Here is a 14,294-nt window from a genome sequence, read left to right as displayed (position 1 = left end):
TTTTCTTTTACTATCTTTATTTTGGACCAACCGCCATTGTTACCACCACCAGTCACAACATCAACCACCAACCACAACGCCGCTTCACCACAACCGCCACGACCTTCACGTCACACCTCGCAACCGTCGCATCGCCACCGCTCTTGCGCCGCTTGTGGGTACCGGTGTTGGACTCGTGCAGGGCGCGCGCCGAACAGCGTGTACAAAACCACGGATTTTCCACTTCAAAAACGGATCAAAAATTCTCTGGCCGTAAATTCTCTGGCCTTGCCCTCCCCCCCCCTGCTCTGTCTGCGATTTGTTCCCACCACATTTCCGCAAGGCGCTCAAGGGCCGCCAGCAACCCCCTTCTGGTAAAACTACCAAAATCACGAATCACTGCTCACCTTCACTCTTTCATTCCTCTTTTTTTCCCACCTTTTGAATGAACTCCCACACTCACTTCAATCCCATTCTTCCCTCCAGGTCTTCAAAATCGTTGTTCACCACCACCTCTTATCTTCCCCCATCCAAAACCACGATCTTTTCTTCCCTCGTTAATCCACCCCAAACCCACCTCCTTCAAATTCCTTGCTTTCCTTCCGAAAGTCCCCTGTCGTGTAAGGTTCTGAAAGTCCCTGTAATGTCCATCTTGTATACTCCATGTACACCGCCCCATCCCTCTTCCTTCCACAGATGTCCGAATGTCTCTGTAGTGTTCCCCGCTGTTTTATCCTTCCCTCTCCCCCCCACCCCCATTTCTTGTCTCCTGCTCCCCTTGTTGTACGTTCTGTGTGTTATCTCTCATACGAGCCTCGACAATGTCGACAAAAAAGCTGGTCTTCAAAGACAGCTGCCTGGATACACAACGACGTGACAAGTCGTTCCTTGAACAATCAGAGCGACTGCACGTACTCGCTTCTGATACCCGTGATACTGATTCGTTTGTCGGGCCCTGAGTCATGATCAGGTCCACGGCAGCCACGTGACCGGCAGACCCTGCCAACCTTGAAGCCCACATCACGTCCAAAGATGACTTTTCTGAGGCGGCCATGACGGTGTGTGTCTCAAGGTGTTCGTGCTGGGGATGGTGTAAATACAATGATGGGAGAATATCGACCCCAATAAATAAATAAATAAACTTTCGAGGAAATAATGAATGAATGAATGAATGAAGAACATGTGGGAGCGAAATTCAGTTTGAACAAGAATGACTGGACTGTGGTCAGCACCTGCGACGCAAAAAACAACAACAACCCAGGCAGTGTATAATTACAACCCGGTTCTGGCGGGAATTTGTAATTTGTTCAGGATGCCGGAAATAGCTCGCCTTCCAAGCTGCAAAGGACATCGTGGGATCTTTAACATCTGCCAACGAATGCTGGCAGAAGGGTCGTCCGGTTTTAACGTCCATCCGAGGGACGGTACACGCATCGATGAATCACCAGGATGGCAGTTTATAACCGGGTCCGGATTCGAGCACATGGTACGATTCGAGCACATAGCTTCGAAGTGGGTGTAGCCGTGTACGAACGTCCAGGCCAGCCTGATTATGAGGACACGAGTGGATCGCCTGATGTGTTCTGGCAAAAGCAAACCACGTGATGTCGAACCACGGTTTCTCGGCGGCAGATTCGCTCCCGCTCAATCACGTGACCGATGACATCATGAAGAACACTGACATCGTGACCTTGCAGATTTCCGTTGCTGATCCGCAAACCATTTCATTCCGTCCGCTCCATGCAAATCCGGTCCGGGTTTTACGAATTTGCCAGCTTTGCCTGATGGGCGGGGCTTGTATAGTCTCGTGCCCGCACTCTTCTTCTTCGATAAAATCTCTTCCTCATCCATGCTGCAAGCACGATGAACGTGAGGCGCCTTTACAAACACGTGATGACGCTTTACCTCATCTTCAACTCAATTTTCATGGTGAGTGAAAACCTCAAACTCCTCTTATTCTGTTTTTTCCCCAAATTTCGGTCAAAATACATTTCAAAACCTTTCGTTTCCTCGGAATATAATTTATTTATTATTTGTACAACGCCGGCGTTGTTTCATGTTTTTTGTGATAATTTTATTATTCTTGGACAAAGCGACATTGATCGTGGAGATTAATAATATGAGACATCTGAAGGGAGTGAGTGAGGATGTGCACGATGAATATGGAGGAGAGTGAGAGGAGTGTAACATCAGCAGGAGTTCTGTTTTGGCCGCACGGATCACCACAAATGTATTCTCAGATGACTTGGCACAACACCACCTCCACCACCACCACCACCACCACCACCTCCACCACCACCACCACCACTCTACAGTGCAGTAGTTGCTTCAGAATTGCTCGTTCTTCGAACATACATTGCAGCAGTGAGGATAGACAGGAATTAGGATGTGGGGGGGGAGTGTGGATGTGGGGGAGAGTCAGGATGTGGGGGAGAGTGAGGATGTGGAGTGGGGATAGACAGGAATGAGGATGTGGGGGAGAGTTTGGATGTGGATCAGAGTGAGGGTGTGGAGCACAATGTGGATGTGGAGCGGAGTGAGGATGTGGAGCAGAGTGAGGATGTGGAGCACAATGTGGATGTGGAGCGGAGTGAGGATGTGGAGCAGAGTGTGGATGTGGGGGAGAGTGAGGATGTGGGGGAGAGTGTGGATGTGGAGCAAAGTGAGGATGTGGAGCAAAGTGAGGATGTGGAGGAGAGTGTGGATGGAGCCAAGTGAGGATATGGGGGAGAGTGTGGATGTGGAGCAGAGTGTGGATGTGGAGCAGAGTGTGGATGTGGGGGAGAGTGTGGATGTGGAGCAGAGTGTGGATGTGGGGGAGAGTGAGGATGTGGGGGAGAGTGAGGATGTGGAGCAGAGTGAGGATGTGGAGCGGAGTGAGGATGTGGAGGAGAGTGTGGATGGAGCGAAGTGAGGATATGGGGGAGAGTGTGGATGTGGAGCAGAGTGAGGATGTGGGGGAGAGTGTGGATGTGGAGGAGAGTGAGGATGTGGAGCAGAGTGAGGATGTGGGGGAGAGTGTGGATGTGGAGGAGAGTGAGGATGTGGAGCAAAGTGAGGATGTGGAGCAAAGTGAGGATGTGGAGCAAAGTGAGGATGTGGAGGAGAGTGTGGATGGAGCGAAGTGAGGATGTGGGGGAGAGTGTGGATGTGGAGCAGAGTGAGGATGTGGAGCAGAGTGAGGATGTGGAGCAGAGTGAGGATGTGGGGGAGAGTGTGGATGTGGAGCAGAGTGAGGATGTGGAGCACAATGTGGATGTGGAGCAGAGTGAGGATGTGGTGAGAGTGAGGATGTGGGGCAAAGTGAGGATGTGGAGCAAAGTGAGGATGTGGAGCAAAGTGAGGATGTGGAGGAGAGTGTGGATGGAGCGAAGTGAGGATATGGGGGAGTGTGGATGTGGAGCAGAGTGAGGATGTGGAGCAGAGTGAGGATGTGGGGGAGAGTGTGGATGTGGAGGAGAGTGAGGATGTGGAGCAAAGTGAGGATGTGGAGCAAAGTGAGAATGTGGAGCAAAGTGAGGATGTGGAGGAGAGTGTGGATGGAGCGAAGTGAGGATATGGGGGAGAGTGTGGATGTGGAGCAGAGTGAGGATGTGGAGCAGAGTGAGGATGTGGAGCAAAGTGAGGATGTGGAGCAGAGTCAGGATGTCTGGCAGAGTGGGGATGTGGAGCAGAGTGTAGATGTGGAGCAGAGTGAGGATGTGGTGCAGAGTGAGGATGTGGTGTAGAGTGAGGATGTGGAGCAGAGTGAGGATGTGGTGCAGAGTGAGGATGTGGAGCAGAGTGTGGATGGAGTCAAGTGAGGATGTGGAGCAAAGTGAGGATGTGGAGCAGAGTGAGGATGTGGAGCAAAGTGAGGATGTGGAGCAGAGTGAGGATGTGGAGCAAAGTGAGGATGTGGAGCAGAGTCAGGATGTCTGGCAGAGTGGGGATGTGGAGCAGAGTGTAGATGTGGAGCAGAGTGTGGATGGAGTCAAGTGAGGATGTGGAGCAAAGTGAGGATGTGGAGCAGAGTGAGGATGTGGAGCAAAGTGAGGATGTGGAGCAGAGTGAGGATGTGGAGCAAAGTGAGGATGTGGAGCAAAGTGAGGATGTGGAGCAAAGTGAGGATGTGGAGCAGAGTCAGGATGTCTGGCAGAGTGGGGATGTGGAGCAGAGTGTAGATGTGGAACAGAGTGAGGATGTGAACTCGACCAGACCAATCTGCCTCGTAAAATTGTCAGACATCGTGTGTCCTTGCTAAATCGCTGAAGTCCACCATGGAGAGAGATATTAGAGTACATGATCTGAGGCACCAAAGGAAGCAAGAACAGGAAAGATTGGAGGGGAAGTTGGACATGATCAAGTGAAGCAGATAAAGGCAGATAATTAGAGAAGTATACTTTGGGAAATCGACACGTTGGGTGAAGCCAGAAGTGTGGTAAAATACATTGGCTTCAATACCATGGATGGTGGTGTAAGGACAGTAAGGACAGACACCAAGCCACGTCGGATGGTGACAGTTGAAGTCAATACAGATTAGGAAAAGAGAGAGAGAGAGAGAGAGAGAGAGAGAGAGAGAGAGAGAGAGAGAGAGAGAGAGAGAGAGAGAGAGAGAGAGAGAGAGAGACAGTAATGAGAGAGAGAGACAGTAATGAGAGAGAGAGAGAGAGAGAGAGAGAGAGAGAGAGAGAGAGAGAGAGAGAGAGAGAGAGAGAGAGAGAGAGAGAGAGAGAGAGAGAGAGAGAGAGAGAGAGAGAGAGAGAGAGAGAGAGAGAGAGAGAGAGAGAGAGAGAGAGAGAGAGAGAGAGAGAGAGAGAGAGAGAGAGAGAGAGAGAGAGAGAGAGAGAGAGAGAGAGAGAGAGAGAGAGAGAGAGAGAGAGAGAGAGAGAGAGAGAGAGAGAGAGAGAGAGAGAGAGAGAGAGAGAGAGAGAGAGAGAGAGAGAGAGAGAGAGAGAGAGAGAGAGAGAGAGAGAGAGAGAGAGAGAGAGAGAGAGAGAGAGAGAGAGAGAGAGAGAGAGAGAGAGAGAGAGAGAGAGAGAGAGAGAGAGAGAGAGAGAGAGAAAGGAGAGAGAGAGAGAGAGAGAGAGAGAGAGAGAGAGAGAGAGAGAGAGAGAGAGAGAGAGAGAGAGAGAGAGAGAGTTGGGATAAGACGATATTATTGTTGCGGTTTCATTGGCCGAGACGCATCACGCTGGATTAAGGGCCTAATTACTCCTTTACCAAACTCAATTTGGTTTGTCCGAGTTTGATCTACTGCCATACCGGAACCAAGCCAGTCCAAATGGCGACGAGAACGGTTTGTCGCATAATTTCACCTGAGCAAGTGTAAAGTGTTGGGATGGTTCAGCGCAGGGCTGCTCGATTGATTCTGTGCCGAGCTCAACTTAGCTATGAGGAGCAGCTGAAGGAGACAGGGCTTTACACACCACATTCTCAATCCAGAGGGACATTGATCGAGAGATATGCCATCAGGGTTTGGGAGGTATAGTACATTGCTGGGACAATGAGTATGAGAAAGGGAGTGCAGGTGCAGTTTGCGAAGGATGGGGTGCGAGTCTCTGGGGTTTAGGTGAGGGCAGGGTGTTGAGAGCATAATGAACAGGAAGGGATGGATGAGGGTTAATAGGTAAGGATGGAGCTCCATGATTGGCAAGACAGTCTCTGTCCCAGGATACCTTGATCGGCATCACGGCCACACATCACTGTTGGGATCAATTGATATGAATGGATCAGAGGAGGAGGGAGATGAGGAGGCGAATAAAGACCAGAGTTCAAAACAGGTCCTGTGAGGAGATCGCACGACTACAGTCACACATATGAGAGAATGCAGGAGATGAAAGTAATGAAGGGGTGAAACAAAATCAACTGTAATCACATGTTTCTCTCTTACAGGTGGCTGGTAGTGTTTTGCTCGGTTTTGGTCTGTGTACCCACTTCTGTGGAAAGGCCACAATCCTGCACAGATTGGATAAGGCTCCTTCAACCTTCTACTTTGGTGGTGAGCAAAATTACTTCAACTTGGCACGGCTTGAACGCATCTGAGTTTATTTATTAGTTTTAGACATCATTCCTTGACGATTCCATGCTCACCTCCACTATGTGAGTGAATGAAGAATATATAATTAAACCTGAGATAATTATTGCTATTTATTTTAATTCACTGCCGTTTTGCAATATATGTACTGTATATGATAGGGTGATGCTGTCTGTCTGTCTGTCTGTCTGTCTGTCTGTCTGTCTGCCTGTCTGTCCCACCCTGAAACATGGAAATGCTCCTTGGAGACATATTTTCATTATTCAGTAAAAGTTGCTTCAAATGAATCAAAACCGATGGGTGTCGTAAGTTTTTTTTTAATAAGACCATTCTCACTCTGTTAAAACAACTTCGGTCTACAGATGCGTGATCCTTGAAGACCAGGCTTTCGATTAGAAATCTGTAACAAGGTGTCTCACCAACATGAAACAGAGTGTCTGACTCGAGTGGTTTACGCGTGTCCTTCGAGGAGATGTAGATTTTGGAATCATCTTCAAACCATCAACCCCCTTCTGGTGAAACTACCTAAATCTAGGATCACTGCTCACCTCCACCCATTTGTTCCTCTTTTTCGCACATGTAGAACCAACTTCCACATCCTCTTCAATCTCATTCCTCCCTCTGGTTCTTCAAGACAGCTGTTCATCATCATCATCTCAGGTCATCCCCAATCCAAAACCATGATCTTTTCTACCCTCATTAACGCCCTCACCCCACCCCAAGCCTAGCTCCTTCCAAATGTCCAGTTTTCCCCCAAATGTCCAGGAACCTCCTGAGAGTTTCCTTCTGTATCCATATTGTCGACCCCATGCATCCCATTTCTCCCCACACCCTTTGCTTCTCCAAGTCTCCGTCGATCTTGGGCTTCGACTCTGCTGTTGGTGTTCCCCCCTCTCTCTGCTGTCCCTTTTGTCCTGTTGCATCCTGATCCGTTCAGTGTCCTAATACTGTTGCGAATCTGGAAGCCATGAGCACACAACATACAGGTCCAAGAGAACAGTTATATCGGTAAGTATGTGTTTTAGTTAGGGTCCCCGTCCCTCGTTTAAGGGGTGAATAAATGTTCATGCGTTGTGAAGTTATTTTAATAGTCAGGGTTTTTACGTCAACGCCATCTTCAGCAACAATGCTCTGCTCGCGCCATTCTCCCAGAGCTCGCCAGCAAGCACGTGCGTGTCAGCACGTACGTGGGCGGAGTTCACAAAGGCCTGACGTCTCTCGCAAATCCTCGGCAGATCGGGGACGAGGTGGCCGTAAGTCTGTCAAAGGGCACAGAGCGAGCTCCAAGAGAAGAACAGCCTCTTCGGGGGGGACGGGGGTGGGGGGAATCAAGACGCCCGACACGCCCCCCCCCCGACCAATGATGGAGAGGCAACGGAGTTCCCCGGGCGAATGAGGTGCACGGAGAATGTGACGCGTTACCCCCGCCCCGACGAGGGGCGAGTAGAAATAGACGGGACAGGCGGTGTGAAAAGGAGTCTTCTTCGTCTTTGTCTTCTTCTTCTTGTGGTCTCCTGGTCGTTTTGGACCAATGTCGCCGCTCCTGGACTCGTGTCGCTCGTGGTCTTTTTGCTCTCATCTCATCGCTGGCTCTGGGCGTGTCACAACGATCCCTCAGCTCGTCTCGCTGGTGCCCGGTCCGACTCGGTGCGAAGACCACACGAGGTGGACAGGTCCGAGGCAGAATCTGGTCTTCAGTTCGCCCTTTCCCTCCGAGCTGGAGGCCTCAATGAAGACCACTTTGGGTCCGTTTCTTTTGGGTGTGTGTGTGTGTGTGTGTGTGTGTGTGTGTGTGTGTGTGTGTGTTGCGCCAGTCCAGTAAGTAGTCATAGTATAAGTGCCTTGCTGTACATACGTGCCTCTTATTATTCGGATAACTCTGCTTCCTACGTGCTTCCTCCATTATAAATATACCCATGTGTTAAATGTATCGGTTCGTTTTTATCTTTCTTTTATTGGTTTAACATGGTGCGTGTTGGAGAATTAGCCAGGCTGTTGCCGCTGAAAAGGGACATTTGGACCGACAAAAGCTCGGTGACCGTCCGCTCGGGTCGTACACGGTTCGAATACGCTAGCGGCTCGTTCCGTACGGGCGCCGTAGAGGGTGAATTTCCCCGGTAGTTTGGACGACGTGGGTATTTAGGTAAATTGAAATTGGCAATCGACCCTACCCCACGTGGTCGATCTGTTGGCGAACTTCGGTCTGATAAGGGACCCGTCGGTTCCGGAGTTATCCGGGGTGACGACCTATACATTCTGGGTGATCGGTGGAGTCGACCCTGCAGATCCATGTGGCGGTCGTACTCATCGCCGATACCCGGCCCAGCAACAATACGAGCTCTTCCACGAGTCGTGACAGAGGGTCTCGCCAATTTGAAACAGGGTGTCTCAGTCTGGTGGTTTGGACTCATCCTTCAAGGAAGTGAAGATGAAGGGAACACTGAGTCCAACCTGAAGCAGAGCATCTCACTCTGGTCGTCAGAGCACATCCTTCAGGCAGATGAAGATGAAGGGATCACTGTGAACCCAACCTGAAACAAGATTTTCTTCCAGTCTTACGACCAGCATATTTATACGTATAAAACTACAATTTTAAAAATCCAATTTTGTAATCCTTGTTCATCTTCCATCATTTGTTCGTTTTTTCCCAACTTCAATGCAAATTCATCCCACCTCCTTAAATCTACCTCCTCCTAACTCCCCCCTTGTTATACTCTCTTCTTACTCCTCCCGTCTTGCCCCCCATCCTACCTCCTCTCTCAAAACCTCTCCACTGTCCTCTGTTTTACTAACAGTTCCCACTCTGGTATCCCATACTGTTTGGTTTTCAAACATTTGTGGGTTCTGTTCCAACCCAACAAATGTCTCACTTTCTCATTCAGTACACTCCTCAATATCTCAAACATGCTCTCTGTTTCCTCTCATCACACCTCCCCTACTTCCCACCTCCTCAAATCTTGTTCCTCCCCCACCGGTCCCCATCTTTACCACACGACGACCCAGTCTCATCCATCCTCTCTCCCGACCCCTCCCTTCTCCCTCCTCCTCCATGACTGTGCCTGCTCTCATTGTCTCCCTTGCCTCTCAATGCTTACCTCTCACCCCTCCCTCTCAATTTCGCCACCTCCTCCGTCTTCAATGCAAATTTCACTCTCTTCCCATCCCCCCAAGCTTCCCCCTCACCTTTCTTAAAAGCTCCCCCCGCCCCACACACACACACACACACCCTTCTCCCTCAAATCTCCAGTCAGGTGTCCAATCAAAGCGGGACGTCTTGGTACCCGGTCATCACTGCCAGCAATTACACAGTGGCAGTTCCAGTTATGTCTCTTATTAATTACGTAACACACCAGGACACGAACACCACACAAAACAAGTCTTGGTGAGAGTGTGCAATCTCTGATTGCTCTTTTTCTCGTTTATTATCCGTTTTGTGCCCCCCTTTTCTTCCCCCACCACAACCCGCCATCGTCTCCTCCGTCGCGTTCAATCATCCCTGGTTCTTTGTTTTTATGATCGTGGTTTGGGAAATAAACCCGTTGGGTTTAAAAGTTTGAAGGTTTCTCGTGGCTGTCCTCACGACCAGACCAGAGCCAGTTCGGCTCGTCCGCCCAGCGTCGGTGTCAACCGACCTGGACACGACAATATGATGGTGGGTTTTTATTGCAGCGGGTTTGGAGTGGTGATGATATTTCCATTTCTGTGTTAAAATAGTGATACACGGGACGAGGCACGTGATATTGTAGTTCAGAGCAAATTGATGACTCCATGACATCATGTGCTTCATCGGAAGTACAGTATTCCTGATAATCTTCACATCCTCTCGATCGGTTTACATGATGCTGCTTCTCTCTCTTTTTTTTGTCCCAGGTGTGACCGCGTTGGTCGTAATGGGATCACTCATGATGCTTTTTGGTTTCATCAATTACCACGGAGCAATTCTGGAGTCACGAGCCATGTTGAAAACGGTCAGACATCTTTCCTCTTTGGACCCTGCCACCCAACCGCCCACCAGTCCCAAGAACGGCTTTCTGCCAAACCTCGAGAGCGACTTGATGTTAACTTCACATGTTCAGCAGTCATGATGATTTGGTTTATTCCATGTAACAAGGATTGAGATGATTTGATCCACGTATCAAGGCCAAACGATGACATGGTTGATTCCACCTGGTAAAACTTACTCGTTTCACCTCTTTCTTCACCCTGGTGCTGCTTATCCTTCCGTTCAGTGATTTGATTATTTGAACCACATGATGTATGTTTCATTTCCAGAGTTATATTTAATTTACCTCCAATAGCAGTCTGCACAGTTGCAGATAGAGTCAGGACCTCGTGGTATTTCAGATAGAGTCAGGACCTCGTGGTATTTCAGATAGAGTCAGGACCTCGTGGTATTTCAGATAGAGTCAGGACCTCGTGGTATTTCAGATAGAGTCAGCACCTCGTGGTATTTCAGATAGAGTCAGCACCTCGTGGTATTTCAGATAGAGTCAGCACCTCGTGGTATTTCAGATAGAGTCAGGACTTCGTGATATTTCAGGTTTGATTTATTTCGAGCCAATACCTGGTCGGAATCCTTTGGATAAAAACAGTTTTAAAAGGAACCTTTTGTTCCACCTTCACCTTTCTGATTCCCATACCTGTTTCTATTTTACTCCCAGTTCCTCATCTGTCTCCTGATGACATTCACAGCAGAAATGGCAGTTGGTGTTTGGGCTTTAAGGATGAACAATGATGAGGTTTGTCATTGCACACACCGAATCGACACACGTTACTGCACACATACAAAAACCCCTTACCATCCCTTGACCACAATTTAACGTATTCCCACTTACGAATGGAATCTTGCCATTCCGATCTATGATATAGATATACTCATTGAAAAAAATTAATGTATATAATTCTTCTACATTTATAAACTCTGACCACATTAGAAACTTCAAATATTGTGGAAGTGTGTGTTGATGGAGTGTGCTCCAGGGGGAGCATTGTTCACAGGTAAGTGTTGAAAAATCACCAATTGTACCGACATTCATCTCTGGAATTCAGTAAAGTGAGATTGGGAGGAGGGAGGACAAGTAAAACGAGCCCCGTTGCCTCAGAGCGAGCTCGAAACAAGAGCTCGGGTGTACAAGAGTTCGGGTGTACAAGAGTTCGGGTGTACAAGAGTTCGGGTGGACAATGTGCAATTACAAGTTCCTGAAAACAATCCACTTTCGACGCCGAGTCCTTATTTACTTGTCCGGTCTTCGGCTCACGGAGGATCTGCACACACACACACACACACACACACACACACACACACACACACACACACACACACACACACACACACACACACACACACACACACACACACATGAGCCAACACCAGACGTGACTTCAGACAAACATACCCGGTGACCTTGTGGGAAGTGACCTCGTTCTCTCGGAGAACTCCGGCACTGGCCCACCTATGTGAAGAAACGTTTCTCTCTCCCAGAGGGGCAATAAGGGAGACATCTCCCCCAAAACCACCTCCCTCCCCAGGGTTTTGTCAATACTCTATCCTCTAAATGCTGAACAGCAAGCAAGGAAGCAATACATACCATTTATAAAGTTTTTGGTGTAAATTTTCAGCCATGGTTCGCACCGCCGACCTCCCAGACTCAGGGCGGTTGCTCTAACCACAATGCTGCTGAGTATGAGAATTGCCAAATCCCTCACTATGGGATTGCAGAGATTTCCGTGATATAAACTACCACCCTGGTGTTTCACAATGCAGGACGAAGCATCGATATGATCACTCTGCCAATACACCTTTGGCTTTCATGGTGATCTGAACATTAAATGTACCTCGCCAATTCGTGCAGCAACATAATACTGTGTGGCAATCCTTTATCCATACTGCCATATTGATCCCACGGGGAGGTAGGTACCTGTCCTGTTGTTTTACCGAGGAGTGGTTTGTTTTTCTTTCCTTTCAGGTCCCAAAAGAGATGAAAACTTTCTATGACAGGAAGTATTCCGAGTACAACAAGTCAGGATCAAAGTTGGCTCAGAAGTCTCTACTTGAGCTGCACAACATGGTACGCCACCCTCTATGGTTTTATCCTCATCACTGATGCACCTCCTTCCTCACTGTCCCCATATTAACCCTTCCTCACAAACAAGTTCTGATCCTGCTCATGTTCTTTCTGCAGCTGGAATGCTGCGGTAAAAATGATGATTTTAAACAGTATCTTGTTAACAACGTGTGTTCAAAGACGGATGCAACACTGCGCAAGATCGCATCCCGAAAGGTGGGTCTTCAAAAACACTTGGGCTGATGTGTGTGCGTGTTAAGGAAAGCTCCTGCTTGTGCTTGAATCATTTTTACATGTAATTGGCTCGGAAAGGAGTCGGCTCGAGCTGTAACTCGTGGATGGAGGGTTTGTTCCACCTGTTAAAGCAGCAATGGCTCCTTCCCTGAACCATAATGAGCTCATCAAATGACTCGAGCTCTGGCTCATGAATAGAGAGTTTGTTCCACTTGTTAAAGCAGTAATGGCTCCTTCCCTGAACTGGAATGAGATGATCAAATGACTCGAGCGATGACTCATGGATGGAGAGTTTGTTACACCTGTTAAAGCAGCAATGGCTCCTTCCCTGAACTGGAATGAGATGATCAAATGACTCGAGCTCTGCCTCATGAATAGAGAGTTTGTTCCACTTGTTAAAGCAGCAATGGCTCCTTCCCTGAACTGGAATGAGATGGTCAAACGACTCAAACTGTGGCTCATGGATGGAGAGTTTGTTTCACCTGCTAAAGCAGCAATGGCTCCTTCGCTGAACTGGAATGAGATGGTCAAACGACTCGAGCTGTGGCTCATGGATGGAGAGTTTGTTACCGCCGCCAGAGGAGAGGGCATTGCATTTGGGTCTGTTTGTTTGTCCGCACAGAACTGTCGTGTTTTTCTCCGCAACCACTTGTCGGATTGAGACAAAATTATCAGCATCGGAGCGACTCATGTTGAATGTTTTAATGATAATTATGATGTCATAGGTCACGTGGTGTGGCAGCCATGTTCGAAAAACGGAAAAACTTTGGACCTCTGTGTCTGAAACGGCACCAAGGAAAAAATTGAAACTTGCCGCATGGCAAGTACTCCTCATGGGGAATAAATAAGTGTGATTTGTTATGACATCAGAGGTGCCTTCGTTGTGACATCATAATTGCAAATGTAGAACACTACATCTGATCAGTATGGAAATTTTTGAGGGTCATCTCAGGCTAAAATGGTCCACAGAAAATAAAATTGTTGACGTCATTGGTCATGTGATTTGGCAGCGATATTGGTTTTTTGTTTTTTTAACCTTCAAAAATCTTCTCTGAAATGGCTGAACAGATCGAGGCAAAACTTTACACGTATGACCGCCTATCCATGAGGAACAAAATGTTTACACATATGATGTCATAGGTCACATGGTTTGGCAACCATATTGGATTTACCATGAAACCTTTAAAAATCTCCTTCTACAGAACGGCTGAACAGATCGAGGGGAAACTTCACACAAATGTCCCTCAAGCCGTGGGTGAACAAGTTTGTTTCGGAATAATTGATGTCACATGGTCTCGCAGCCATATTGGATTGAGCGAAAATCTTTAAATACATTCTTTCTCTTGAACCGCTTAATCAATCAATGTGAAACTTCACAATTATGATCTCGGAGTGATGAGGAATATAGGTTTTAAATTTCAACCTGATCGGAGAAGTGGTCTGCCAGCGATAATTATTGTTTAATTTTTTTTTATTAATGTGGATTATTTTTCTATTTTATTTTTATTTTTTAATGAGGCTCACATGGCTGTGTCTGGATGGGTTTGAGGGTAGAGGAGTAGCGGCTGAAACACAAATCCTGTCCACGTGCCTCCTGATGACTCCATTTTTGTTTTTTGCTTGTTTGGATTCCTTCTGATCGCTCCAATGCAGGAATGTATCTATTTGGTCTTCCATTTGATTTGAATTTAATTTATTTTAATCCCATTCTGAATTCGATTGAATAATAATAATTAAGAAAAACGCCGTGGGTCAGGGTCAGGTGTCCAATCAAAGTATGGTTGTGTCAAAGCGGGACGTCTTGCAAACAGTCATCACTGCCAGCAGTTATAAAGTGGCAGTTCTCGTTATGTCTGTCTTTAATTACATAACACACCAGCACACAAACACCACACAAGACAAGTCCTGGCAAAGGTCTGCAAGCTCTGATTGCTTGTTTTTCTTGTTCCACCTGTTTGGAGGTTTTTCGCGAGGCCTTTCAAACAAGGCCTTTCACGCAC

General features: G+C 47.8%; 1 protein-coding gene across 2 annotated transcripts; it reads left to right on the top strand.

Moving 5' to 3' along the window:
- Positions 1-1,707: 1,707 nt before the first annotated feature.
- LOC147007284 (CD81 antigen-like) lies at positions 1,708-14,294 on the top strand. 2 transcript variants are annotated; one of them, XM_085867427.1, is made up of 6 exons: positions 1,708-1,908; positions 5,854-5,959; positions 9,866-9,963; positions 10,657-10,734; positions 11,962-12,063; positions 12,214-14,294. In XM_085867427.1, the coding sequence occupies exons 1-6, from the start codon at positions 1,843-1,845 to the stop codon at positions 12,301-12,303; spliced, it is 540 nt and encodes a 179-aa protein (XP_085723553.1). In that variant the 5' UTR covers positions 1,708-1,842; the 3' UTR covers positions 12,304-14,294. The 2 variants fall into 2 exon arrangements, with proteins under 2 accessions (XP_085723553.1, XP_085723552.1); XM_085867426.1 differs by having other exon boundaries at positions 1,745-1,908; positions 12,178-14,288.

The sequence above is a fragment of the Eptatretus burgeri genome, unplaced genomic scaffold, assembly GCF_056783735.1.
Source record: "Eptatretus burgeri isolate ZD-2024b unplaced genomic scaffold, Ebu_testis_v1 Ebu_testis_scaffold_350, whole genome shotgun sequence".
Classification (NCBI taxonomy): Eukaryota; Metazoa; Chordata; class Myxini; order Myxiniformes; family Myxinidae; genus Eptatretus; species Eptatretus burgeri.
This window is presented reverse-complemented; position numbering and strand designations above follow the sequence as displayed.

Coding starts and splice junctions, on each gene's coding strand:
- LOC147007284 (XM_085867426.1), top strand. CDS start 1,843: ATGAACGTGAGGCGCCTTTACAAACACGTGATGACGCTTTACCTCATC. Junction 1,909..5,853: donor TCTTCAACTCAATTTTCATG/GTGAGTGAAAAC, acceptor TCTCTCTTACAG/GTGGCTGGTAGTGTTTTGCT. Junction 9,964..10,656: donor CACGAGCCATGTTGAAAACG/GTCAGACATCTT, acceptor TTTTACTCCCAG/TTCCTCATCTGTCTCCTGAT.